At 41.9% G+C, this 26,219-nt stretch overlaps 1 protein-coding gene across 1 annotated transcript in view; it reads left to right on the top strand.

Moving 5' to 3' along the window:
• NEURL1B (neuralized E3 ubiquitin protein ligase 1B) overlaps window positions 1–21,097 on the top strand; it is a 54,611-nt gene extending 33,514 nt beyond the window's left edge. Inside the window, exons 2-5 of the mRNA XM_018563119.1 lie at window positions 6,252–6,812; window positions 14,984–15,688; window positions 18,986–19,105; window positions 20,351–21,097. Coding sequence (XP_018418621.1) covers window positions 6,252–6,812; window positions 14,984–15,688; window positions 18,986–19,105; window positions 20,351–20,592 — 1,628 coding nt within the window. The 3' untranslated portion in view covers window positions 20,593–21,097. The remainder of the gene's footprint in view (window positions 1–6,251; window positions 6,813–14,983; window positions 15,689–18,985; window positions 19,106–20,350) is intronic.
• The last annotated feature ends 5,122 nt before the right edge of the window (window positions 21,098–26,219 follow it).

The following is a 26,219-nucleotide window of genomic DNA, read 5'->3' as shown; positions in this document are numbered from 1 at the left end:
CACTTTTATGATGGTTACAGCAGTTTGCTTCCTCTGTCTGAAAGGGACCTAAATAAAGTGATGTGCATCCTGGAGTTCTTCTTTACGTAGCAGTTAGAATCACGAGGATTCAATTTCTCCCCAAAATGGGTCATCTTGTTAATTATATGAAGATATTATTCTGTAAATGTTTATTTTTTTGCCGTATAATTTCTTGTCCCCAGAACAAGCTGTCGTTTTTAAAAATGTATGAGAAATGCAACGTTATCGTATTTTATGTCGAACTTTGGGTTTGTTCCTTCCTTTTCAATTGCCTTCATGGAAAATTAAGACTTTCTACAGTTGGCTGACACTATCCCTTTTCTGTGTTTTCATGGTACCGTCATGAGCTTGTTATTGGCTGCTGGTGTTATGGTTGTGTGATGATCCATGTACACCAGAACCTTATTCAACTTCTGTCTGATAAATTGATGTTCATATTCTAGAGTTTATGGTTCTCATTAGAATGGAAGGAATAATGATTGATATCTCATTGTAGGCTGCTATGCTGTTGGAATAACAATGGCAGCTGATGGGGCAGGTTTTTGTGTACAAACACATGTGATCACAGTGATTGGTTGTAATAGTGATGACAGTATCGGGAAGCAATCATGGTAGTTTCTGATCTTTTCGTGTAAAAGCAGCATTGTCGGTGACTTTGCAGTCTTGCAGATCCCTGCAGTGCATTGTGTCCTCAGTACGGGACATGCACTTTTGCATGCTAACTGACCATGGACCTAGGATGAAGGTTAGGTGTGCAGGCATGGTCCAAAGTTAGAAGTGGACTTTAAGGTCAGTTTTATGTAACTGGACAGGATGAGGCAATATTTTGAGGAAACTATAGCAGTTGGGACAGGTTCTTAAACCGTGCAATCTATCTCCTTGTTGTGGATGGTCTTCAGCTGCCTACTGCTTCCATGAGACTGTTTGTTTTCTGAACTGGCCAAAAGTCATCTCGGGTCCAGCGGAGGAGTTGTAAACCTTTGGATTAAAAGCTTACACTTGTGAAACACTACTGGAATTATACAGGAAGCAGTAAAAATGAGTGATGTGGGAAAACTTTCTCTTGTAAGATAATCAGTTACCTTGTTTTTGGCTTGTTTGACCAATTAACAAAATAAATGGGTAAATTATACTTTGTGTAAATGTTTCCAATGTCTTTCCATAGTAACGTTGCTATGCGGCATAGGGAGTGCCATAGTACCTGCCTGTTTGCAGCTATTACCTTATCAGTAAAATAAAATCACAACCATGTGTCTGATAGGCGAACAAGCATAGGCTTGTTTCCTTTCATTCATTATGTGCTGGGAAAATGAACACAATACCCTTCTTTTTATATGCATAACACTGTCATGAATGTAATTTTCTCCTCTGATTTGTTAATTTTCTTTCTTTTTTTTCTTATATTTTTAAGAAAAATAGGTCTATCCTTAAATTCACACTTCAGATCATTCAACTGTATGTGTGTTTTCAAGTCGTCAGAGACTGCAGAGTGTTTTTTTTGCTTATTAAGATGGAGGGAGGACTAGTGGGGGTGTTCTGCATGGATCTTCAATGCCAGCTTATCGGGGGGAAGAAAACTTTGGTCAAGGTTTCCCAACCTGCATCATTGCCTAATCTGGCCCAAAACGGGGAAGGCTGTCTATGGGTATATTCAAGTGAGATAACAAACGCCAAGGCACAACCACTGTGTACTGCTGTTGAGTAGCAAGTGGAGCCTGCATATGTGATGAGCAAGCATGGCTGCCCCAGGTGCGTATGTAATTATTATTCTACTAAGCTCCTGAAAGTTGTATATCTGCACACTTTGAATTGGTTCAATTTTATAAAATACACTGCATTTAAATAGGCAGTACTTGTTAGAACCCATAGATTTTTCATGTGTAGGGGATACTTGTATGCGCCTAACACGAAAAAAGAAAAAACATGGTCCTGGATCAATTTTATTTTTTAAGTTTTTATAACTTTTAGCCGTTGTGTATTACATTGTGCATTCTTTGCTCTGGCAGGTTTACTTTATTGCTGTCCTGCTTCTGCATAAATCAGAGGTGAATTTATTAATATGGAATTCAGGAGCCAGCCAGTCTGTCCAATCCAGGAGCCAGCAGTTGGTTCAATTTACAGCAACCAGAGCAAAGCTCAAACATTAGGCACCAGCTGTAAGTTTTAAGGACTATTGGTGAGCTGGCTTCTGGTATTTGTGCAACCTTGGTATACATTTCCCTTACCTTTTATTCACTTGCCAGGCACCAAAACAACCTTGCTTTAAGCTGCAACTTGGAGATTACACAGGGCTAAGAACAAGTCTGGTTACCTCAGCAGCCAATTGGTGAGCATCATAGCTCTCGCATGGGAAGAGGGGGGTGAGTTTCGCTTTTCCCCCAAAACCAGAAGAAGAAGGTGTCACTCACTTTCCCAGTCAAATGGAGCATTAAGTATAAGCAGCTGGTGGGGCAGAGGAGGCCTCAGAAAATAATGGCCATCACAATTCTTGGCTCAGGACATACTTCCACAATGTCCATGATTCTCTATGGCTGTGCCCAACATATGTAATTTCCAATACCAGCAGAATGTCATTGGTTGTATCATTTGCTTGATTTAGCAGGGCTTGCCTGTGTAAGATGTCTATTTTACAATTTAACACGGACTAGTACAGTTGGCATATATAATTTGTTTTCATTATTGGCATGACCCATTACCTTTAATGTGCCTACATCAGTGCCTCTATGAATAAGTCTATGTGCCCAAATGCTTCCAGCTTTTACAGATCAGCCTTCTCTTGCATAACAAAATTAGACTTTAGAAATAATGTGTGCAATTTACTTGCTTCTGTGGTGCTTGTAAATTTTTCATGACGTACGCCAGCAGCAAGTCCTTTGAGATCAAGAGAAAAAAATAACAAAAAACTGTTGTTTTTTTTTGCACCATGGATGTTCATGTAACAAACCTTAGTAGCCGATTTGTATTGTGCAAAGATGCAGTCTGGTTGTGCCCCACCTAACCGAGCCTGTGACGGACATTTTTAGACGCATTGAGAGCTAAATATATACAGTGTCCAACAACAATCTTGAACTCAGCTGCTGCCGTGTAGACCCTCTGGATCTCTACAAGAGGACAGTGTGACAGCAAAGGTGGTCTCCTGAAAATTACACAGAAAAGACCTCTTGGCCAAAAACATGCTATTAGTTAAAGCAAACCTGTATTGAGGAAGTATGCAGATTATGATTACTGAAATGTCTGTGCGTCTCTCTGATCCAGTGGCTTCATTACTTTCCAATTTACCCAGCTGTATGCAGATCAGCAGTCTTGACTTCCCTTTGACTTTCTAACCTGCTTGCTCTGCAGTGATGTAGTAACTGTATTGAAGTCATGGTCAGCCAGTAACCAGCATTCTTAAGAGAATGCAAGTTACTGGCTGACCCTGACTTTTTTTTTCTCAGTACAGGTTTCTTTTCAAATGAAAATCACAAAAAAAGAACCAGACTTGGACAGACCAAGTCTTTTATCATAGGGGGACCAGATAGGGAACTAGCATAAGTTGAGTCTAGTCTCGGTAACCTACACAGCAGCACTCTCAGCTAGTCAGGATCTGTTGCTTTGGAGAGTACTATCTGTCAACCTACTTATTATGAGTGTGCTGCTGTTCCTTTATTGTCCAATCAAAGGCTGAGTCAGTTCTTGGACCAGTCTGTTCTGCTTAGATGCAATACCTGCAAAGAGTTCTTAGGGAGTGGAGTGCAGGTTCTAGCTGTACTGACTGGTAGGGGTATCTGAGTTACAAAACTGTATTAAAAATACAAATCCTATTACAGGTTAAACAATTCACATATATTTAGTGAATTATCTTTATGAACATGTCTCATTCAGAAGCATTGCTTTTGCAACATATAATGTGTTTTTCTTGTGCTAAAAGCAGACCTTTTTTCAAATGTAAATCTTACAAGATACTGGTGGGCATTTACTAAAACATTTGCAGACAGAATCTGGAGCAACTGTGCATGGTAACCAATCAACTTCTATCTTTAAGCATCTTTTGGAAATGAAAGCTAAAAGATGATTGGTTGCCATGCACAACTGCTCTACATTTTGTCTGCTCCGGTTTTAGTAAATCCCCTTCAATGTGTTTTTATGGATGTCATGCAAGCTGGAATCCGCTAATCTCAATCCATCCATATTCCTATGCATGGCCTGTTAACTTCTACTGTCCCCATTGTATCTTGTAACCCAGATGACAGGGAGAGGAAGGGGTTAAACATTTCCAACACAAAGGCCCCAGGAAGGAAGGAAAGGCTGGGGAACAGCACATAACTTCCAATGGGAAGAATTTACGTTACCTGTCGTCTTCTGCATTCAAGGCAAACACTGGGCCCTGTGATCGGAAACAAATTCATGTTATAATAAAGGAAATGGTTACTGCATATTTCCACTGCGCAACAACTGCTCTGATCTTTTGGGTAGATGGGCAGGAAGGTGTGCAGGTTTCCAAACCGTTTATCCTCCGTGGGGACTATTTCCTCCTTTTCAGGTTTTATCTTTTCCATTCAGTATACAGTAGACGACAAGCCGTCATGTCTCATTCTACGTGTTGTAGTGCATGGCTGCAGCAGCTTGCAGGGGGGAATGCCATTGTTTACTAATGACTGAAATATATTAACAGATGCTATTGGAGTGCTCCTTGTCTTGTACTGGTGTGCTTTTGACTGGTAGTTGTGTACTATTCACTGAGCAGTTGCTTTTATGAGTAGCACTCTTACCTTTCAGTGCTGGTGTCCTGGCGTTAATTGCCACCATGTTCGCCTGACTTTTTTTGCATGCTCCAGAATTTTTCTGCAGTCCATTTTCTCCCAAAACACGAACTGGTAGTTAAAGGATATCTGCCCAGCCAGAAATCCATAGACTGCCATTGCTGAGCTCATTATGAAGTTCTTGTTACCTTTTCCAAAGTAGCCTAGCAATGGCAATTTTTGTATTTCTCTCCTGAAATGTGTTGTTTTTTCTAGTAACTGTAGTATGGTCATTCAATTTTGAGCTGAGTTGGGACCTGATGAGAATGGCTTCATGTGAATTGTGTATAACTCGGGGACATTTTTTTAACATATGAAGTGACATCTAGTATTCCAACGTTTATTGCTTATAAAAGATGTGTGGGGAAAAAGGTACAATGTAAAATGTAATAACCCATAGCACACAATCGGAATACATATTTTGATTAGACTGCATTAGGTGTTGAAATAACAACCCGCTTACCATTGATTAAATCAGTGCTCCCTGCACTGTATCTATATAGACATAATGTCATTGGAAAAGGAGTGAGGGGGTCGCATCTGCCATCAACCATGGCAGCAAGTTGGTCAACCACACACTTATCCGCTGTTGCTTGTTCCCACTACCAAGTAACAACAGATCAAAAAAGTAATGGCCGCACACCTGATTCAGAGAATAATAATACATAGAGATTAGTAGTCTTATTCAAAAAGTTCACCCTTGTAAGGACTAAATCACATAGGTTAATTTATGCATTTTACCCTTAAACAGTGCTTCATCATACAGAGTTGAAGGACTTGGCGGGATGTGTTTTTGTAACTTTTTGAACAATAACTAGACTGTTAATTAAGGTTGCATCGATACTGATACTAGTATTGGTGCAGATACCGAGTACTGTAGCGAGAACTCTCCTAAATGCTCCAATACCTTCCCCAATACCAGAACTTCCGGTCAGAGGGAGAATTCCTGTGACCGGCAGTGCCGCTAAGGAACAAAAGCCGGCTTCTGGGCCAATCAGCATGGAGCCAGCCAATCGGGAAGCCGGACGCTGGGTAATGACCCGCCTCCTGGAGCCGGCTTCCCAGGTAATCAAGAAGCCGGGCGGCGGGTAATGAGACACCGCCCAGCTTTCTGATTGCTTGGGAAGCCGGCTCTATTCTAGCAGAAGTACCGGTATTTGCGAGTATCGAAATATAAATATCGATACTGAAAAAATTGCATCGGTTCATCCCTTCTTTTAATGGATGGATCAGGTGTGCGGCCTTTATTCCTTCTATATGTTGCTGAAATGTTTGAGCGAGTACAAGGAGAGCTTACCGAGGGGGCCGTTTGGGGTGTGAAAGCATGATGACAGGTTTCTTCTCCTTGTGGGGAGCTTTGTCATTGGATTTTTTTTTTTTTATGAAGGTTGCACAGATTTCATGTCATACAAGACTGATATTTTATCATTTTTTTCCCCCACTCTGCAGACACAAGCCATCACAGCCGTCCAGTGGCCAATAGACAATGCTACACATTTCTCCACTGTGGCCAGGATAGAAGACTTGTCCTCTCCCGAACTGAGTCTCCACGGTTTCATTGCCAAACTAAAGGGAAGAATATCCGACTTGATACTCATGGAAGAAAAGCCATCCGGCGTAATAGCTTTTGTAATGGAATTACTTTTACTAGTCGTCCCATCCACCTGTATGAAAAGGTCCGTTTGAAGCTGGTGTCCGTCCACCATGGCTGGAGTGGAGCTCTACGCTTTGGATTCACTATTCATGACCCGGCACAAATGAAGCCCGAAGACATACCCAAGTATGCATGCCCTGATCTGGTTACCCGTCCTGGATACTGGGCAAAAGCTTTACCAGAGAGATTTGCACAGAGGGACAATATTTTAGCATTTTGGGTTGACCGTCATGGAAGAATTTTTTACAGCATCAATGATGAGGAGCCCATATTATTTCATTGTGGAGTTAAAGTCTCTAGCCCTCTCTGGGCCTTGATTGATGTCTATGGCATTACCCAAGAAGTACAGATACTAGGTACAGTTTTCTTTTATATATTAATGTTTTAATTATTTTGTTTAAAGGGTAGGTATAGAATCTACAAAGGAAGATTTGATGAATCTTGCACATTCTTAAATTGTGTGCATAGAAGTGAACCAGTTTTAGTGATTTCTCTTTATCTAATGTCAACTCAGAATTATAGCCTTTTACTTCACTTTGGTGATAGTGGTGACTGGGTGAATCTCCCCAGTGGGGGTACAAACAGTAATAAGAACATGACAAGGATTCTAACCTCATCACTATCCAATTTTTGGCTTTAGATATATATTTTGAATTCAGCTGTACTGCTAATTACTGTTTTTGGTTTCATTAGGAGGAATTTCAGCCTTTTACATGTGTGCAATTCCAGTTGCTTTTCCTGGGGCAGTTTGGCCTTACAGAATAAGGTTCATACATCCTAGTTCTTGAAAATCCCAGATATCTTATATGACTTATAATATTTGATTAATTTTATATAATGATCCACACATTTCCAGACATATTCTGGTTGTTTTTCTGCCTTTTATAATGAATAAGGGCTCAGCAGTTTTTAAATTGGGTAACAAAGCAAAATGTAAGTATGCTGCTATGCTGGGCCCCAAATCCAGTGCTTCTCAAAAGAATGTGTGAAAGGGAAAATTATATTTAGTAATCATGTGACTCTATTTGGCATTCTGACCAGCAGGTTGCACACATCATTCCTAGAGAATGACGTTTACTTATTGATGGTTGATCAAAGATTGAGTACTATTTTAAGAGATCCTGAATCTGCTTCTTTGATTAAGACCCGTGAGTGAATTGTTTACTTTAGTAATGGGATGTTTATAGCAAAAGGGAATTTGTCTTTTATCTTGTGCGATGTGCTCTTAGCACAGGCCTGCTGTATATTGAGTTGCTCACTTGTAGCCATCAATGGTCCTGCATACTGTATATCTTGTATGTCCAATAAGAGACTCTTTAGGGCCTCTTGCTCTGCATTCCACTGTTATCGGACAGAGTTTTTAGAAAGTCCATCACTTGACCCTGTACGAGAAACTCCAGCTACCATTCTTATCACTACACGCAGGAGTGTTCCAATTCGCTTTTTAAGATCTTGGAAACTTAGAACCATTAAAATAACAGATCAACAAATTACCTCATTTAGACAAGTGGCTGATGCAGTTCAGCTTTGATCTGGGTATGTTGGACTTCATCAATGAGACATTCTGGTTCAATTAAGGCAGTGCAAAAGCAGTGGTAGTATATGTTCAAAGTGCAATAACCTATAACAACCAATGAAATAACAATACTACTATCCATTCAGTGAAAGTTGAATTCATTCCTGGCCTTTAACAGTCAATTAGAAGTTTTCTTTAATGCATCTGCTCCTATATATGGAATTACTGCCTTATTGGAAAACAATCTTCAGCAACATATTAGACTTGGTACGCTATTTAAAGCTGATTTTAAAGGAACTCCAGACAAAATATTACATTTTGGATAGAATTGGTAAGAATTAGAACCTGTCAGTTTTTTTAAATATGTAAACTCATGTGGGCAAGTATTCTGAAGCCAGCTATATACCAGTAGTACATTCATTTTTGGAACATTCTCTTTTCTCATAGTTAATGGGGTCAACCGTCAAATTGATTATTTTCATCCACAGTCATGAAAAAATACCAAAGGAGCTGGATGGAAAATTAAGGGAGCTTCTTGAACGAAGTGGGGGGGTCCCCTAAAGGCATAGTCAAAAACAGACAGAGGTTCCAATCCTATTGCCCCCTTTTAAACTAAAAAAATTAGGCTTTACGTTCCTCTTAGATTTTTATATTCCACCACACTATTGCTCTTGGTATTGTCAAGTTGGCTCTGTTGTTTTTTTTTAACTGTATTCATATTTTTTTGTGAAGAATATTCTTTTGAATTTTAGCATGCATTGTCCTTCTAAATGCTGTATAGAAAAACGGGCAACCAATAGCAATATTCCCAGTAAGTCTCATTAATCAAGAGGCTTCTTGGAATGATGTATTCAATCCTTGACGCTATTTCCTTTGAAGCTTGCACCCCTCACAGTTGCCTGGTCAGCTGTTCCCAGAATGAACAGAGGCACAGCTGTGGTTGAACTGTCATGTGCGGGGTGTTTGAAGACCCTCACATAGTTCACAGACCTAACCTTCATCTGATCAGCTGTACATGTACTATTGTTCCATTTTTAAAATGGGCAGCCATTTCTCTTCTTAAATATCCCACTTGACAAATACAGCACCAAGCAAAAGAACCCTTTTTTTAATGCTTTATATTGAGGTGAACATACCACAAAAGCGCTTTTACTTTCTACAGCCCTTGTGACCTTTTGAATGGTATTTGGAATGACGACAAATTCTTTGTTGTGTATATTGCTTCTGTTCTTCACTAGACCGATACTCTAAACAGTTCAAAATGTCGCACAAAGCCCAATGGTTTTTTTTACAGTATTTTCCATCTTTTGTCTATGGCTTGCTGAGTTAGAGTCACGGAAAACCGTTGTCTAGAGATTTACGGTTTTATATTTCACAGACATCCACGCAAGGTACTGAAAATAGACACAGTAAACCCGCTGGTGCTATCTGTGTGATTTCTCACTGGAGCGTTGCATTGTCTTTAGGGATCAGGTGAAAAAGCCTAATCGCACACCTAGCCCTGGTGTCTTTATTGCCGTTTGCAGGCAGTTTGGGCCTCCTAGAGGCTGGCGGTGCTGTCATTAAGATTACAGAAGGTTAGAGACATTCCTAGACTGCTGTCATGTATTCCTGCACCAGCATTAGCTCATCTGGATTGCCTCTTATGGTAACATGTCCCTGGCCTCCTCCTGTCTGCAGGTTGACATTTGTGGCCATATGGTGCTCTGTGACAAATGACCATTGACCTGTGACATGTCATGTCAAGCACCCAGTACATGGCTGCCGCAGAGAAATTCAATCAGTATATTTGACATGACAGAGTTCAGAGTTTTCTTCAAGACAAATGTGTGTTGACCTTCTATGGGGCTTTCCATACTGGTTTCATATGCTCTAATGTGCAGGATGAAGATATTCCATTTATGAACTGGTCCTGATTTTCATTTCACTGCATGTAAAGAGTTTGGCAAATTGCTCTATCACAGCTGTAATATATTTATTTATTACAGGTATTTATATAGCACTGCCAATTTATGCATCACTTTACATAGTCGCACATTCACATCAGTCCCTGCCCTCAAGGAGCTTATAATCTAAGGTCCCTATCTCGCATGCATACGTACATACATACATACCTACATACATACCTACATACATACCTACATACATACCTACATACATACATACATGCATACCTACATACATACATACATACATACATACCTGATTTAGACAGGAGCCAATTAACCTTCCAGCATTTCTTTGGAGTTTGGGAAGAAAACCGGAGTACCCGGAGGAAACCCACGCAGGCACAGGGAGAACATGCAAACTCCTTGCAGATCGTGACCCGGACCAGGGACCCCCACTGGAAACCAATGGGGGCTTTGTTGTCAGTGTTACAATGCCGTGTATGTCCTGCCTGTATGCATATACCCAATTACTTCATCTAAGTGCATCGATAATATTTAGATACTTGCAGCATGCTGACATTGGGAATAAATCACAAAGTCAACACGCCAGAAGAAGGATCATTACTTCACTTTTTTTGTTTTTGTTTCAGCTTAGTCCAATGAGACTTAAAAATTACAGTCACATAGCTAAAACCAAGATCCTTATCCTTGTAATAAAGCATTGTGAATTGACCCGATAGTATATTACCAGGGGCCAAGTGAAAAACTCAAATTTACAGGTAGTCACTGTTTCTTTTTAAAGTGCACTGATGATGCCTCATCAACCCAGTATTACTCTGGTGAGATCTTAATAGTTGGTGCCAAAACTGGCACTTGGCCAGTCCAGGCTTGATGTGTAGGTTAGTAGTGGATGCAGATTCACCAAAATCCACACACATTAACAAGTGTTGTTTATGAAGCCCATTCGTAGTAAATTGGCTGCCAGGTCACCCCAGCACTGCCAAACCTGCGCCTTTCCCTTTCTCAGAAATACCGCACACAGTGCAGGTGCAATAGGGTGCCATTCAGAATTAATGGCACCCCAACGTATGAATGCATGCATAGTGTAGTACTGCACGTCACTGCAATGCTGTAATGGGATCCGACTGCTATTGCTGAACTCTCCTTCTGAGAATGCTAGTTACCTGGCTGTTCTGTTTTGACTTGCTTTACAACAAGCAAAAAGACTAATGCAAAAAATGAAATCCAGAGTAAGTTTTGCCGATTGTTCCAACACTGGCTCATTCATATTGAAATCAGTCACAACCAGAAAATCTCCTATTTCCTTTTAAAATTGGTGTTCTTCACTCTACAAGGTAAATTGCAAGCTGCAGGGCTGTCCTCCTGATCCTTGCTTCACTGCCCAGTGGATCCCTTACATGGGACAAGTATGTAGAATGGCTGATAAGATGTCTGGCATTACACTTATTCCAGGTCAGTGATTCACTAGTTAGATGAGCCAGGGTCAGAGTGACGGCTCTGGAGCCAGCACCCTTAAACAGTAAAAAACCCCAGCCATAGCAGCTTCCATATTTCTTTCCTTGCAGGTTTAGGGAAGGTTAACAAAAGTGCGGTGTATTTAAAAGACGACATTGATAAAGAACAGAGCTTTGCACGCCAAAGTTCACAGGATTTGGGAGATCTTTCACAGGATATAAAACACGGCACGACAGCTGCTGTGACATCCCTGTTTATTCACACAGAAGAATTTCTGCGTACACTCACTCGCTGGGATGGAGAGGCGCATTTTAATGGCAGCGCACTGTAATCCCATACACTTTGTTGTTTTGTGATATTATTATTAGTTTGAAGTCGCTGATCTCCTCAAACATTTTCCTTTCTCTGAATTCTCGCATGAGAAGAGTTTTGTAAACACCAAGCAATGGCTTGCCTTTAAAAGGCTTTAAAGTGGGCCTAGTATAAAATTCACTCTTCACATGAATTGGTAGGATGCGTCGCAGTTACCAAACCACATTATTATTCGCGTTCATTTATCAAAAATCCATTATTCTTGCTTTAATTTTAAAAAAGGAACATAAAACAAAACTGGTGCTACCAAGCAGCCTATTACGTGGTCTCTATTTATGGTGTTTCATGCCATTAGAGTTTGTAGAATGTTTATTTACAGACCCTGCCTGGGAGTTTAAGCAAGATAAAAGTGATCGGTTTCTGTACGTGGCTATGTAATAATAATCCTATACAAGTTTTTCTGCACCCTGAATTCTCATTAAACCTTTATGAAGATGGGAATTAACCAATAAAAGTGAAAAGGATCCCAGGCATGTTATGAGCATTCGTTTTCTTAAAGTGAATGTACATCATTTTATATTTTCTGTAATATAATCAATTTACAAAAAAAAAACATTTAAGTACAGGCAGTCCCCAAGTTACATACATCCGACTTGCGTACGACTCCTACTTACAAACGGAGGCTCAGAGGCTATTACTGTACAGCATGGGTAGTTGTAATGCTACTGCGGACGTGCTGACGAGCAGTGCCCACATTTTTGGGTCTGGTTTGTAGTACTGTACGTACATTACAGGAAGTTGGCTCTTGTGAGATGTGCCCACCTCTTTTTCACAGTCACTGTGAGGTTTTAACTGCTGTCTGTAACCTCATTAGAAAGATTTAATATCACTTGTCCTTGAGACAACAGGAAGTGAGAGGAAATCTAACCCTAGGAAGGGAAATTCACTCCTGTAAGAGTTATCATGGGAAAAAGGTGTCTCCGCTGAAGCTTCATCACCAATCCTTGTTTCCACGACAACCCAACATTTTCAAAATCCAATTATCACAGTCATAGAAAGGGAGGTGAAATCGTCTGAACAGGGGCACACATAGCAAAATAAACTTTACAGGGGGTAAACTCTTCCCTGTGCGATCCAAAACAAAAACAAATTTGCCTGTTCCAACTTACATACAAATTCAACTTAAAAACAAACCTACAGTCCATATCTGGCTCGAAACCCGGGCACTGCCTGTACTTTTTCATTTTGGTAACTATGAAGCATTGCATGTGACAGCCAGCAGGTGGCACCCTATGCTCATTTCATATGTTTACTTGCCTAGTCTTAGCTGGTCTGTTGACAAAGCCCATTACTTTACTGTACTCAATAGCCTGAAGCCCAACTGAATAACAAGGATCTATTGAACCCCATAAGGACCCTTTCGCTGCCAAGGCCTTTTGTTTTTTTGCACACATGATGTAATCCACATTTTAGGCCTGAAAATTACTTAAAACCCCCAAACATTATATATTTTCTGAAAGCCAGCACCCTGTAGAATAAAATGGTGGCAGTTGTAAATTTTTATGTTGCACGATATTGGTGCAACTCTTTATCAAACCCAAAAATTTAGTGAAAAATGCACTTGTTCATTTTAGTGCCCCAAAACACAATAAAATACAATTTGTTTGTAAGATACAAAAGAGGAGTTTATGATGAGTAGAGAGATACCCAACATGCCCAGGTAAAAAATTGTGTGTGTCTAACGGTGACAAATTCAGTACCCCAAAAAAATCAGGTCATCGTATTAGAGATGCACGTAAATATAGGCACCCGAATCAGCTAGGTTAGCGGACATTTGGGGGCTTGAAAGATCGGTTGAGAGCTAAAATAAGCTTACTGAAACCCTTGACAGTTATCACCAAAGGCAAGCCTATAACGCAGGGTAGGCAATCGCCTCCCCCCCAGCTGTGGTGAAACTACAAATGCTATCATGCATCTGCTTCTGGGAGTCCGGCCTGTGGCTGTCAGGGTCTTGCAGTGCTTTATTTTTTACGTTTAGCTTCCTCTGCTTTAGAGTTAAACCCAAATGATGTTCCCAGAATTTTTCTTCTGTCTCTGATATGTATGGGAACACCTTTTATGTGTCAGGCAAAGGTGTGTGTGGTGTGGCTTTAAAGACTGAAGAGAGGTTGTGTGGTGATGAGACCAGATTCACACGGTTGCAGTTTAAAACGAGCTGGTGACACAGCACAATAAAACAGGGCACCACGATCGGCCACATCTGTTTGGTGCACTGTAATGCACATGTGTTAGGGGGCAGCTAAGGTACATTGGGGTGCTATTTAAAATGAATGTGACTGCAGTCCATTTTATGCATTGCTGTTTATTGAGGTAAAAATCAGCAGTTTGCCATAATGCACCGGTCTGAATGGGACCTAAAAGCACAGTTCTGTACTGTAGATGTCATATGGGCAATAGACACACACACACACACACACCATCTACTACAGTATTCATTTTTGATTGTCCAACCCCAGTAGTTGATAGACCAGTGTCACAGTGTGAAGTTATATTCCCGGGAGTGTTTAAAATGTCGTCATATTTTGACTCCAATCTGTTCTAAACAATAAAAATAAGACCTGAAAGAAGGTTTCCCAACTTTATTCTGTGACAGCAGGCAGCTGCATTGCGTCTGCCACCCACACATTTATCACAATACGATGAATGGGAGTTCGTATTGTGTTTTTTGACCCTGGCTGAGACGACTAACACTCGAAGCCAGAAGCAGGCAAATAAGCAGCTCTCCAGCTGGTGCTCGGCTTTCCGCGTAGAATGCCCCTCAGCATGCTGGAAGTCATCATTCAGCTCCAAATGGAAAGTCACAGGTTGTAGGCCAAGCATGCCAGGAATATGTGTTCCCACATGATAGGCTGCAGGATCGAGTTTGAGGCCTGAGCTAATATCCATTCTGTATTTACATGTAATAGAAGCTGGCATTTTGCCATCCCCAAAAATATACATGAGGTATTCCTTGATTAATATTTAAATCTTACCCAGTCCTGGTTATTTGCTCCAGCTGCATTCTCATGAATGTCTTCAGCCAATAATGGCTTCTGTCCAAGAGTTTGTTTAGTAAATGGAGATAAGGCCTAATCCAAAGATTTCTAGATTGTATTTTGATGAATAGAAGAACACGTATAGGAATAGTTATGGTTGTATTGCTCTGTACCTGTTGCATCTCTTCTTATAGCATTTCCACTTGGGGAAATCAATATTTCAATATGTGCTCCTCTTAGTGATGTATTATATATAGTTATGTCCCTTCTAATTATTCTGTTTCATTTGCCCCCCACAGATAGCACATTTGCAGAGACCATGCCTCCAGGACGACTGAGCAGTCCCCGACTGAGCACCTGTCTGCCCCAAAGTAGCCATGACTCTGCTAACTTCAACAATAATGAACTGGAGAATAATCAAGTGGTGGCCAAAATTGCAAACTTGAACTTAAGCAGAATGCCTCCGCAGACAGATAACCATGCCATCCCTTGTTGTCCGAACAGGCGGCAGCGTTCACAGGCCATGCCCACCATATTGGACACGGAGCTTCATTTTCATCTTACCCGTGGTGCTGACATCACCCTGTCACCAGACCGAACAGTGGCATATACTAACTGGCAGGAGAGCAACAGGACGATAGTGTTTACTGAGCGGCCAGTGCACAACGGCGAGACACTGTTCGTGGAGACGGGTCAGCTGCCACTGCCTTATTATGGCTCCTTGTCATTTGGCATCACCTCCTGCGATCCAAGCACATTACGGACATACGATCTGCCATCTAACCCAGAGTACCTATTGGACAGAAAGGAGTACTGGGTTGTGCACCAAGGCTTGTTCACAATGGGCAATGGGGATATCCATAGCTTTTCATTTACGCCCAGCGGGGAGCTCCTCCATGGCATTAACGGAAACAATCGTGGCATGCTGATGTGTGTGGACTCCTCACAGCCACTTTGGGTATTCTTTTCCATCCACGGGATTGTCAATCAGCTGAGAATTATGGGTGAGTAGATAAACAGCAGAACACGTTAGCCTGCTGGTGTATGCTTTTCCTCAGGCATTTCCTTGGCTGATGCTTTCCTGCTTATTGAATCTTCTTTATGGAAATTACAAATAATTTGTTATGGGCAGTAGAGGCAATTTAGCATGAGTCGGTTGACCAACAATGAGACTCGTTATTGGAATTGTTATGGGATTAAAGCAGAACTCTTGGAAAATGGCTTAATACAGTTTACATTCTATGTTTACTTTTTACCCGCCTAAGGATATTTCATTCTGTACAGGAAATCATTTGATTTGCACATTTGCCAGACAGGTATCACTTATTTCTTGGTTCAGCATTTCAGCAGGGTGGTGATCCAGGTAAATATTAACAAGCACAGGGAAGAGGAGCTTTATAACCTGCAATGATGTCACCTTCCTGGTACTAGCTTCTATATAAGAATACATGGAGGCAAACATAGGGCATGAAAACTGGGGCTGGAGACCACATTGCTTGCTATAAAGATGTGATTTGTACATTTCCCAGAGAGGAGACCAGCATATAAGTGGCTGCCCCAACATCAACAGATGACTTCTATATTAGCTTTCGTTGGATGTACATCATTATGCATTCTCTATTTTGTTGGTGGGAAATGTGAGCTGCTGTCAGGTGCTTTATTTTATCACTATACAATAGTGGCCGATTTATAAAACCATGGTATGACCTAACTGGCTGTACCACTGCTTTTAGAAAATAAACCACCATTTCCCATTTAAATGTGACACATTTCTAAAGCACAGCGCTCTTATCAATGTGTTTTCCACTTAGCGTGCTTTGGGACTCTAAAGCAAGAGAAGCCCTGTTGATTCTGCAATATGATGTCCAGTCAATCTCTTTATTGACTAAAGTGGTATGACATCTTGCATGAAGATGTCATACCACTTTAGTCAACAAAGAGATTGACTGGACATCATATTGGAGTGCGAGTGGCTTTTTCGTTGGTTTCAAGTTATCTGCGGAGGCATCTGCTGTTACTCTAGCACCCACCCTGTACGTTTTTTTTTTGTTTTTTTTTCCGGTCAGGAGTGCGATGGGACTTATTGGATTTTGAATCCTGTTGATTCTACACACCCTTAAAAGCTCATGACAGGGTTGTCCTATTCAGGAGTGCATAATGCAGTAAAAGTTCCATAGGACATTGCAGGCTCCATCATGTGCTCTGCATTATGTTAATTAAAAAAAAACAATTCAGGCAAAATGTGAAATAATGAGTGACTTCTTGCCCTTAGGGTAGATTCACCCAGACGCTAGGAGGGGGAGCTTAGCATGAAATAAAGCTTTGTTGGGGTGAATCAAATGTAAAGGAAGGGCTGATAGTCTTACCTTTCCTGGAATAAATGTCATCACTACATTTTCTATTATAGGTTCAAAGATAAAAGTCACCATTGCACTGATTGTTTTGGGCACTGCTCCCTTCTTCCAGTTTTCATAAAATAGTCCACTCTTCTATATTGGTAGATTTTCTTTTCACAGCATCTATTTCATTTATCAGACCGTCCAGGGAGTGATTGCAGATTGCATCAGCTCTTACCAAAATAGACCTTTTCCTAGTATTCTATATACAGATTTGTTGTGTCCTCAGACATGCATGTCATTGCAGTATATGAAGACACAGTGAGGGGTATTGATCAAAACTGGAGCAGTTGCCCATGGCAACCAATCTGCTTCTTCCTTCAGTTTGTTCAGTCAAGATTTAAAAATGAAAGGGAGAAGCTGATTGGTTGCCATGTACATCTGCTCCAGATTTTCTCTGCTCCAATTTTGATAAATCCCCCTCAGTATGTCGGGGTGAAATGGGCAGCACACAGCAGGAATTTGTTTCCTGCCTGAGATGAGGCGATTTTCTCAAGACCCTAATCATGTTCCCGTGCTCCGTGTTTGGTCTAGCATCCTGCCTTGACAGGGATTTTTATGTGTGGGATGTTGCAGTGTGTTAGCTGAACATTGTCTGACAGACGTGCTCTCCTACAGCCGTGTAGAGGAGACTTGTGGTTTAGAGATAGTGTGGGAACTGCCATGATGTCAGTGCAGCCGGGTGTGTGTCCAGCATATTCCATTTCAGGAATGCACACAGACTGAATATATTATGTGGGAAAATTATTTGCCCTTTTTTTTTTTTTTAAAGGGAATGTTAAAATGATTTAGTAGTAAAAAAATAACATTTCAGCCATTTATGTTTAATTGGATACATAATTGGTCATACAGAGCGATGTCATATGTCCCACTTTCTTCCAGCAGGTGTTGAGCTCCAGGCTAAAGCAGAACCTTTGTCCAATTTGGCAACATGTACCAGCAATGGCTGTGCTCCTAGTTCTGTCCATTCTTTTTCTGGGGTGTCTTTGTGCCCCTGACAAATTTTATAGTCGGCTCTGCCTGGTCTTCCTCTGCAGTAACGGGTCTCTGTAGTGATCTATTGCCCCTAATAGGGTAGCAATAGATCACTAATGTGTATGATCTTTGAGTTCTGCCATTCTGCTACATGACAGTGTTTGTACAGCTGCAGATATTTGCCCCAATATATCACTGACAAAGTATGCAAAAAATCATTTTTTTCGCTATGTAACTGTTATTTCTAACCAACACATTTACTAGAGGACTCGAGAGTTATGCCTGTGGGACTGGAGACACCACTTCTGCGACGGTGATCGCTCACCTCTTTCCAGCTGCCGGAATATCCCTTGGCATCCTCAAGTCTAATGTAGATCTGCTCCAGCTGGTGGAATGTCTCTCAGCATGCTCAACCCTAATGTAGATCTGTGGAACCTTCATTATATATGATGACGTTGGCGGTCCTTAGACCACCAGAGCGAAGAGTAGAAGAGGCTGCGGAGATGTGTCTTGTAGCCTGGAGCAGGGATCAGGCATACACAAGCACTTAACCCTTGTAGTAGGGGGGTAGCCACACTGCAAGGGCAGTTTTTTTTGTTTGCCCGGAGATGGCCTTTAGGGTCTGAACTTTCTAATCTGTCTTTCTAATCTGCACTGACCGCATCCTTCCATTTGGCTCAATAGGAGACATTTCAGCAGGTCATAGGACGCTATTTGTATTATTTCAGAGCAGAAGCCTCTGAGGATGTGAAAAAGTCGCTTTGTTTAAAATCCAACATGTGTAGTAATCAGACATATTTTTAATTTAAACAAAGCCAGAGTTTTACTTCTGTATTCTGACTTGGCTACAAAATGAAGCCGTCAGAAAAATGTGTTTCATGTTGTTCCATTCATAGTAATGTGACATTCATATTGTCTTCTTCTCGCCAGGCACGGTACAGTCCAATGTTCTCTCCCCATCTGGTTCCCCTAGCGGCTCCCAGTATGACAGTGACTCCGATATGGCCTTCAGTGTGAACCGTTCCTCTTCAGCCTCAGAGTCCTCTTTGGGTATGTATGAAATGTATATAGTATACAGTCACTTATCACCATCTTATTTCACCCAGGCAGTGGTCCATCGCGTGTGCCAGTATTATTGATGGAAGAACAATGAGGTGTTTGGGGATTGATCTACCTAATTACATGTTAAAGTATTTTTATTAAAAATTTGCGAGAGCCTTTCCAGCATTGCAAACCAGAATATGTTCTCTTTAGCTTCAAATGATCTTGAATATGTCGGTATCTTAACTTTATGCAGCCTCGCTGGCCAATAGAGACTGGCCCTACATTCAGCAGAGTATTAGATACTACTGCAGGTATGTGCTGGCACCGCAAGGTGTCTTCACTTCACATATCTTCACACTAATGTGAGTCTCTGAAGAATTGCATTACATAGATATTGCTGAGAGAGCTGAGCTAAAGTCCAAAACGGGTATGAAGCATCCGACATATAATTGTGCTGATGTTATGACACTATAGTCTGCCCCCTTCTTACCATAGAACAGCCACAAATGCATAAAGCAGGGTTTACGATTGCTAGTAGCATACAATCCATGGATTTCTGGATCCTTTTGCTCTTCATGCTGGTAGACTGCCTCATACTTGGCGAGTAGTGATCTACGGGGGCTTGGTGTGAACCCCCTATCGGACTCTCCCATCACCCCTGGCCCAATTAGTTGTGGCAGGGGCATTCCTCACCCCTTTTAGGCCTCATTCACACTGTGCTAACTGGGGCGTAAACACGCCCGTATTGGGCTGTTCCTGGGAGGGACAGGTGTTGCATGTAGCAGCCTGTTCTTCCTTATGGGAGGATGCAGCTGTATGCTGTCATACACACACCTGAACTGCACAGCCGTGTAGGTCCAAGGTCTGTGCTCGGATGCAGACCAGCTCCATCCTGTGAGTATGCCTCAAGTTAGTGTAGTGTGCCGCTAACTCGTCCCGCACAGACATGTACGCCCCGAGTTAGTGCAGTATGAATGAGGCCTTATACGTGTAGCTGTGGGGTGGGGAACTTATTGAACCTGGAGGGAGGTGAGTCAGTGACAGTTTTGTGGAGGCTTGGGTTCACACAAAGCCCCTGCACATCACTATTGGTGTGTATTAAGGGATCATTAGGATGTTAGAACCTTTATGCCTTTCTCTAGAGGAACAGTTCTTGATAACAGGCTTATCAAACATGGATAACAGTATATTTATGTTATGGTCTTCTGTATTTGTCAGTCCCTCAAAACATTGTTTCTTTTTATATTACAGTCACCGCTCCTAGTTCACCGCTAAGCCCTCCTGTGTCACCTGTGTTTGCACCAGAACCTCAAGGCAGTAAAGATGGAGAATGTGCAGTTTGCTTCGACAATGAAGTTGAAACGGTCATCTACACCTGTGGTCACATGTGTCTGTGTAGTAGTTGTGGAATGAAACTGAAGAGACAGGTCAATGCCTGTTGCCCCATCTGCCGAAGGGTGATAAAGGATGTCATCAAAACATACCGTCCTTAAATGAGTCTGACCTTTTACAGAGGTGTTTGGTGTGTGGACGTATTTGAATATAGCGTGAAATCCGGGATTATCCCTTAAAAGAATTTATGCTTTATATGTTGGTGCCGAGATTAAACATATGAGGGTGGTGTAGCACAATATGTGCCAGTGTCCTTACTCATGGCCAGCTGATAAAGGGATACCTCCAGCACAGGGTTGTAAAGCAATTGTTCAGGGTGTACTTACTGAGCCATCCAGCTCACTAACAACATGGCTGGAGTGGTGCCTTTACTCAGGGGGTGTCACTACACTAAAATATTACCGCCCAAGGCCCGCTTAAGCAAATAATTTGCAGATAGTAGTCGTGCCTTTCAGTATCCTTAATCAGCATCATTTGAAGGCAGATTTCCACCGGGGCATACTACCGGGCTGATGTATGAAAACTGGAGTTGTTGCCCATAGCAGCCAAACACATCCACTGCTGTGGTCAGAACCAAAGGTAAATCCTGGTTGTGTGCTTGCTTTTGGCCTCAGCCATATTTTGCCTTTGCTCCAGTTCCATAAGTAAGCCCACATCTTCCAGCAAAATCTTTTCCAGGGTTCAGTGCATTGATACTGGGGCACAGATATTATCACGGGGGCTACCCCCCTCTTACAATGGTACAGAGTATATAATGAGTTCAAAAAGCTCAGAGGAGCCATAGGATGACTTTCCTACAACAATATGGAAATTTATTGTTTTTACCACCCAGCAATATAACCTGTTCTCTTAGCAAATGTATGGACCGAGCAACACAAGAGATCTGCTATTTTTAACCAATTAAGTCACACAGAACAATGTGATAGCAGTGTAATAGTATGAGTGCCCCCAGATCAATGTGAAACATACATCATCTCTCTTTTTACAAGAAAATGTGTTACCATGTAATAACAATATATCGGCTTTTGTGAAATGTCTGATGTGCCTTAAATGGTCATTTCAAAGATTCATTTATATCTATCCTCTTATTGATGTAAACAGATTAGACATTATGCTGGAAAACATCAGTGATATATTTGCAGAGTTGGTGTTTCTCAGAACTGGTTCAGGGCAGACATCATTTGTGGAGACTACGCAGCTTCACAGGGGCTTTGTGGGATTTATGGTCCAGATTACATGAGTTGTGGGTCTGGCAATAGCTGGGAGGCAATCTACATGATGCCAGGACCATTCTCCTGGTTTATAATGTATAGGTGATGTTGGACAACAAGCACCTCCTTTACTTTGGCTGCTTCTAAGTCATACATCTCTCTTGAAATTATTTGGGGTAGCGGTTAAGGCAGGGCTGGACAAATCCAAGGAGCCAGGTAGTCAAAGCTCCTTAAAAGTTACAGATGGCACTTAATATTTGAGGTTTTCTCTAGTTGTCAATGGAGCTGGCTACTAAAATAAAATTCTGTTGGCTCCTGGATTCTGGCGAGACTTGGTTCTTGAAATCCATATTAATTTGCCCACCTTTTGAGTTCAGAAAGTGTTTATGCTCTTACTGAGGTTATATACTGTGGACTAAAAGTGAGTTCAAAGCATACTACCCTCTGTCTCCACTATACTGAATAAGTGTTTGTTTTCAGGTAGGAAATGCATGGGCAGGCCCCAAATTGTTCTTGCCCAGGGGCTCTTTACTGCCCCATCACTGGCTCTGGTTTTCATGATCTTTGGCTTTCCTTCACTTTGCACAGATGACATCTGAAAGATGCATGATGCCAAAGCTGTTCAAATGAAGGAAACCTGCCCTGTGAGCCCTTCAGAACTGGAACTGAGAAACACTGGCCTGCATCAGTTAATCAGATTTTTGTTTACCAGGGACAGATCAGTGAAGACAATCTCTGACAAAACTTTCTGCACGCCATCAATGCAGTTTGAATCAGTCACATAACGATCATTTAGCTGGCTTCCTGACAACTGTAATGTATAGGAGTAAGCTCAACTTCTGCACACAAGCTAATGCGATCATTTTGCTAATAGATTCACAGGACAGCTGCAGAAGTGAATTGTAAATTTGGCCTTGCTTGTTGGGGAATATGAACCACACCTTTTTAAAGGACAGCTATACAAACTAAATCCTCTCCCTAGTTCTGAACTAAACCCCAGCTTCTTACCTCAATAGGACAGATGCGGCCTGTGCTTCACTTTCATCCTGTTCTCTGCCAGCCCGACCTGTGCAATGAGCCCTCATGGACTTTTTATATGGTTCTTGCCCAAGACTTCCATCTAGACAATGATATGCTAGCCCAGTTTGCATTTTTATGTAGACTCAAGTCAGACAGATGGAGCAACAATCTCTGATGTACTGGCATGTGGGCTAGCCAGAATAGACCAATTTGGGAAGTCCCTTTTAGTAGCCCATCTGGCAGCAGGATAGCTATATTCTGCACAATTTTTGACCCATCTTACCCTGTACAAGAGGTTAATTCCAGCAAACACCTACTCTGGTGCCTTAATGCTGTATTCAACTGGAATCAAGGACACACAGTGTAGGATCTGAAGTGACTTTTCAATGGCCTAACAGATCTGTTTTGCTGCTTACTACCCATTATACATGAGGGACAGCCTATGGTGTCTGGAGAGCAGAGGACCTTTTTCTTTTTTCTAAATGCTGTATCCCACTGTGTGTAGGTCTTCTCTGATATTCCTCACGTGTCCCTTTTATAGTGCTGCTGTTTGGTGTGACAGTTTTGTGTGCTTATGCTTTTCTTTTTGTATTCAAGCAGATTGCTATTAGCACCAACACTTTTTTTTGCTAAGTACAGCCGAATCCGATCCCTTCAGGTAACTTTACCCCATGTATTTTCTAATCATATAGTGATTACTGGACAGCTGGTGTTTGGTTTATTCTGTGTTCTGATGTCTCACAGTAAGCTAGTGCCTAGTACTAAAGAAAATTGTTTTTTTTAATGTACGTTTACTCCTATGCATTGCGGGTGCTGTGCATTTAGAAAACAAACAAACTGCTTTCTGCATCCTTGGTGAGGTTTCCTGCAAAATACACCTTCCTTAGGGATGAGTAGCCAATGCGTGTAAAGACAGCAAAACCGTACTGCACTTCTCACAGAAGGGTGGATGTAACCTTGGGTGCAGTGGTCATGTCCACAAGGCAGAAGTCTGAAATCTCCATACACTGTGCCTTGTGATGTTGCTGGTTCCTATAGATGTATGAACACTGATTTGGTGTACAAAATGGTGGCTTCTGCTCTGTGTACATGAGTGACAGCTTTTAGCACAATTTGTGTATAATGTGAGTAACAAGTAGTTATCCAAAATGAAACCCTTTTGGTGTGATGGTAGCTGTATGTGATGTGCAGTATATATACCTAGATGTTTTGAGATTCTTGTTAAGTGGGAACATATTGCTCATAAGGCAGAAGCCCCAACTATATCTGTATGTGAGCATCGGAAGAGGACCCTATGGCTGGTGCGGGGCACAACCATCTTCCCCACCATCCATTTTGGGTCTGAACCATGTGAGCTGGTTACATTTATTTATAAAAGGAGTCCAAAGAATTTCTTAAAGCATCAGTAACAGGTTATGGCATATCCAAACATAATACAAACCAGCAAATACAGTGTGGCCCCTTTTGCTGTAGACATTTTAGTGTGTCATGATGGCACAACAAGCAGTGTAGCCAGAGTTGTGTCCTTTTGTGTGTGGTGATAGTTGCTAATGTTTGTATTAAGGTTACCTTGAGATTAGTTTAGCGAAGATGTTAACATTTGGATGTAGAGGCAGGGAGGGGGATAGGTTTACCTGAAGGTACAGCAGGTGTAGAGAAGGTAACGTTTGGGATTCAGGTATGTTAAATTATGATAAATCTAAAGATGAGATCATTTAGCAGGGATGTTAAACATAACACCTGTACATAATTGTGGGGGAGGGTGGGGGGTTCTATCGCTGACTACTGCAGATGCTACTTGCGGGCTGGTCTAATATGGTCAGGGTCTCCTGAGATACTGACCTAGTATGCAGGTTAGGAATGGTGACCACTTAATCCAAGAGAGTGGCTCAGGATGTACTGAGATCAGAGAATAGGCATTGCTACCAGACATCTAGTGTTTTCAGTGAAAGGTCAGCAATGGAAGCATCCAGGTTTCTCAAAACAGGTTTTCTTTGAAGTTAATCTAGCCCTTGGTAAAGCAATCTCTTCTTTGGAATTTTGGCCACCAACAAATACACTGCTCACAAAAATTTAAAGGAACACTTTTTAATCAGAGTATAGCATCAAGTCATTGAAACTCCTGGGATATTGATGAGGTCAGGTAAGTAGCAGAGGGGGTTGTTAATCAGTTTCAGCTGCTTTGGTGTTAATGAAATTAGCAGGTGCACTAGATGGGCAAAACAGGAATGGTTTAACAGGTGGAGGCCACTGACAGTTGTTTTCCCTACTCATCTTTTCTGACTGTTTTCACAATTTTTTGCATTTGGCTACAGTCAGTGTCACTACAGGTAGCAATGGACCCTATAGAGGTTGCACAGACATGCCAACTCTTCCAGGATGGCACATCAATACGTGCCATTGCCAGAAGGTTTGCTGTGTCTTCCAGTACAGTCTCAAGAGCATGGAGGAGATTCCGGGACACAGGCAGTTATTCTAGGAGAGCTGGATGGGGCTGTAGAAGGTCCTTAACTCATCAGTAAGACAGGTATCTGCTCCTTTGTGCAAGGAGGAACATGATGAGCACTGCCAGAGCCCTACAAAATGACCTCCAGCAGGCCACTGGTGTGAATGTCTCTGACCAAACAATCAGAAAAAGACTTAATGAGACTGGCCTAAGGGCCCGACGTCCTCTAGTGGGCCCTGTGCTCACTGCCCGTCACAGTGGAGGTCGATTGGCATTTGCCATTGAACACCAGAATTGGAAGGTCCACCACTGGCGCCCTGTGCTTATCACAGATAAGAGCAGGTTCACCCTGGGCACATGTGACAGACGTGAAAGGGTCTGGAGAAGCTGTGGAGAACGTTATGCTGCCTGTAATATCGTTCAGCATGACCGGTTTGATGGTGGGTCAGTGATAGTCTGGGGAGGCATATCCTCTACAGCAGGGGGCTCAAACCTCTAGCCCTCCAGCTGTGGTGAAACTAAAAATCCCATGATGCATCTCTCTTCGGGAGTCGTGGCTGTGAGAATCTTGCAATGCCTCATGGGATTTTTAGTTCCACCACAGCTGGAGGGCTGGAGTTTTGAGACCCCTGCTCTACAGTCTTGACAATGGCACCTTGACTGTCATTAGGTATCGGGATGAAATCCTTGGACCCATTCTCAGACCCTACCAGAGTATGCATCCAGTTACTTGAGGATGAAGGAATTGATACCATTGAATGGCTCCCATGCTCGCCTGACCTGAATCCAATAGAACACATCTAGGGCATTATGTCTCGGTCCATCCGACGCCACCAGGTTGCACCTCAGTAATGCCCTGGTCCAGATCTGGGAAGAGATACCCCAGGACACCATCCGTCGTCTCATTAGGAGTATGCCCTGATGTCAGGCATCCATACAAGCACGTGGGGGCCATACAAACTAATGAGTACCATTTTGAGTTGCTGCAATGAAATTTCAGCACAATGGACTAGCCTGCTGCATCATTTGTTCACTTAGATTTTTGGGGTGT

The sequence above is a fragment of the Nanorana parkeri genome, unplaced genomic scaffold, assembly GCF_000935625.1.
Source record: "Nanorana parkeri isolate BGI_ZX_2015 unplaced genomic scaffold, ASM93562v1 scaffold633, whole genome shotgun sequence".
Lineage (NCBI taxonomy): Eukaryota > Metazoa > Chordata > Amphibia > Anura > Dicroglossidae > Nanorana > Nanorana parkeri.
This window is presented reverse-complemented; position numbering and strand designations above follow the sequence as displayed.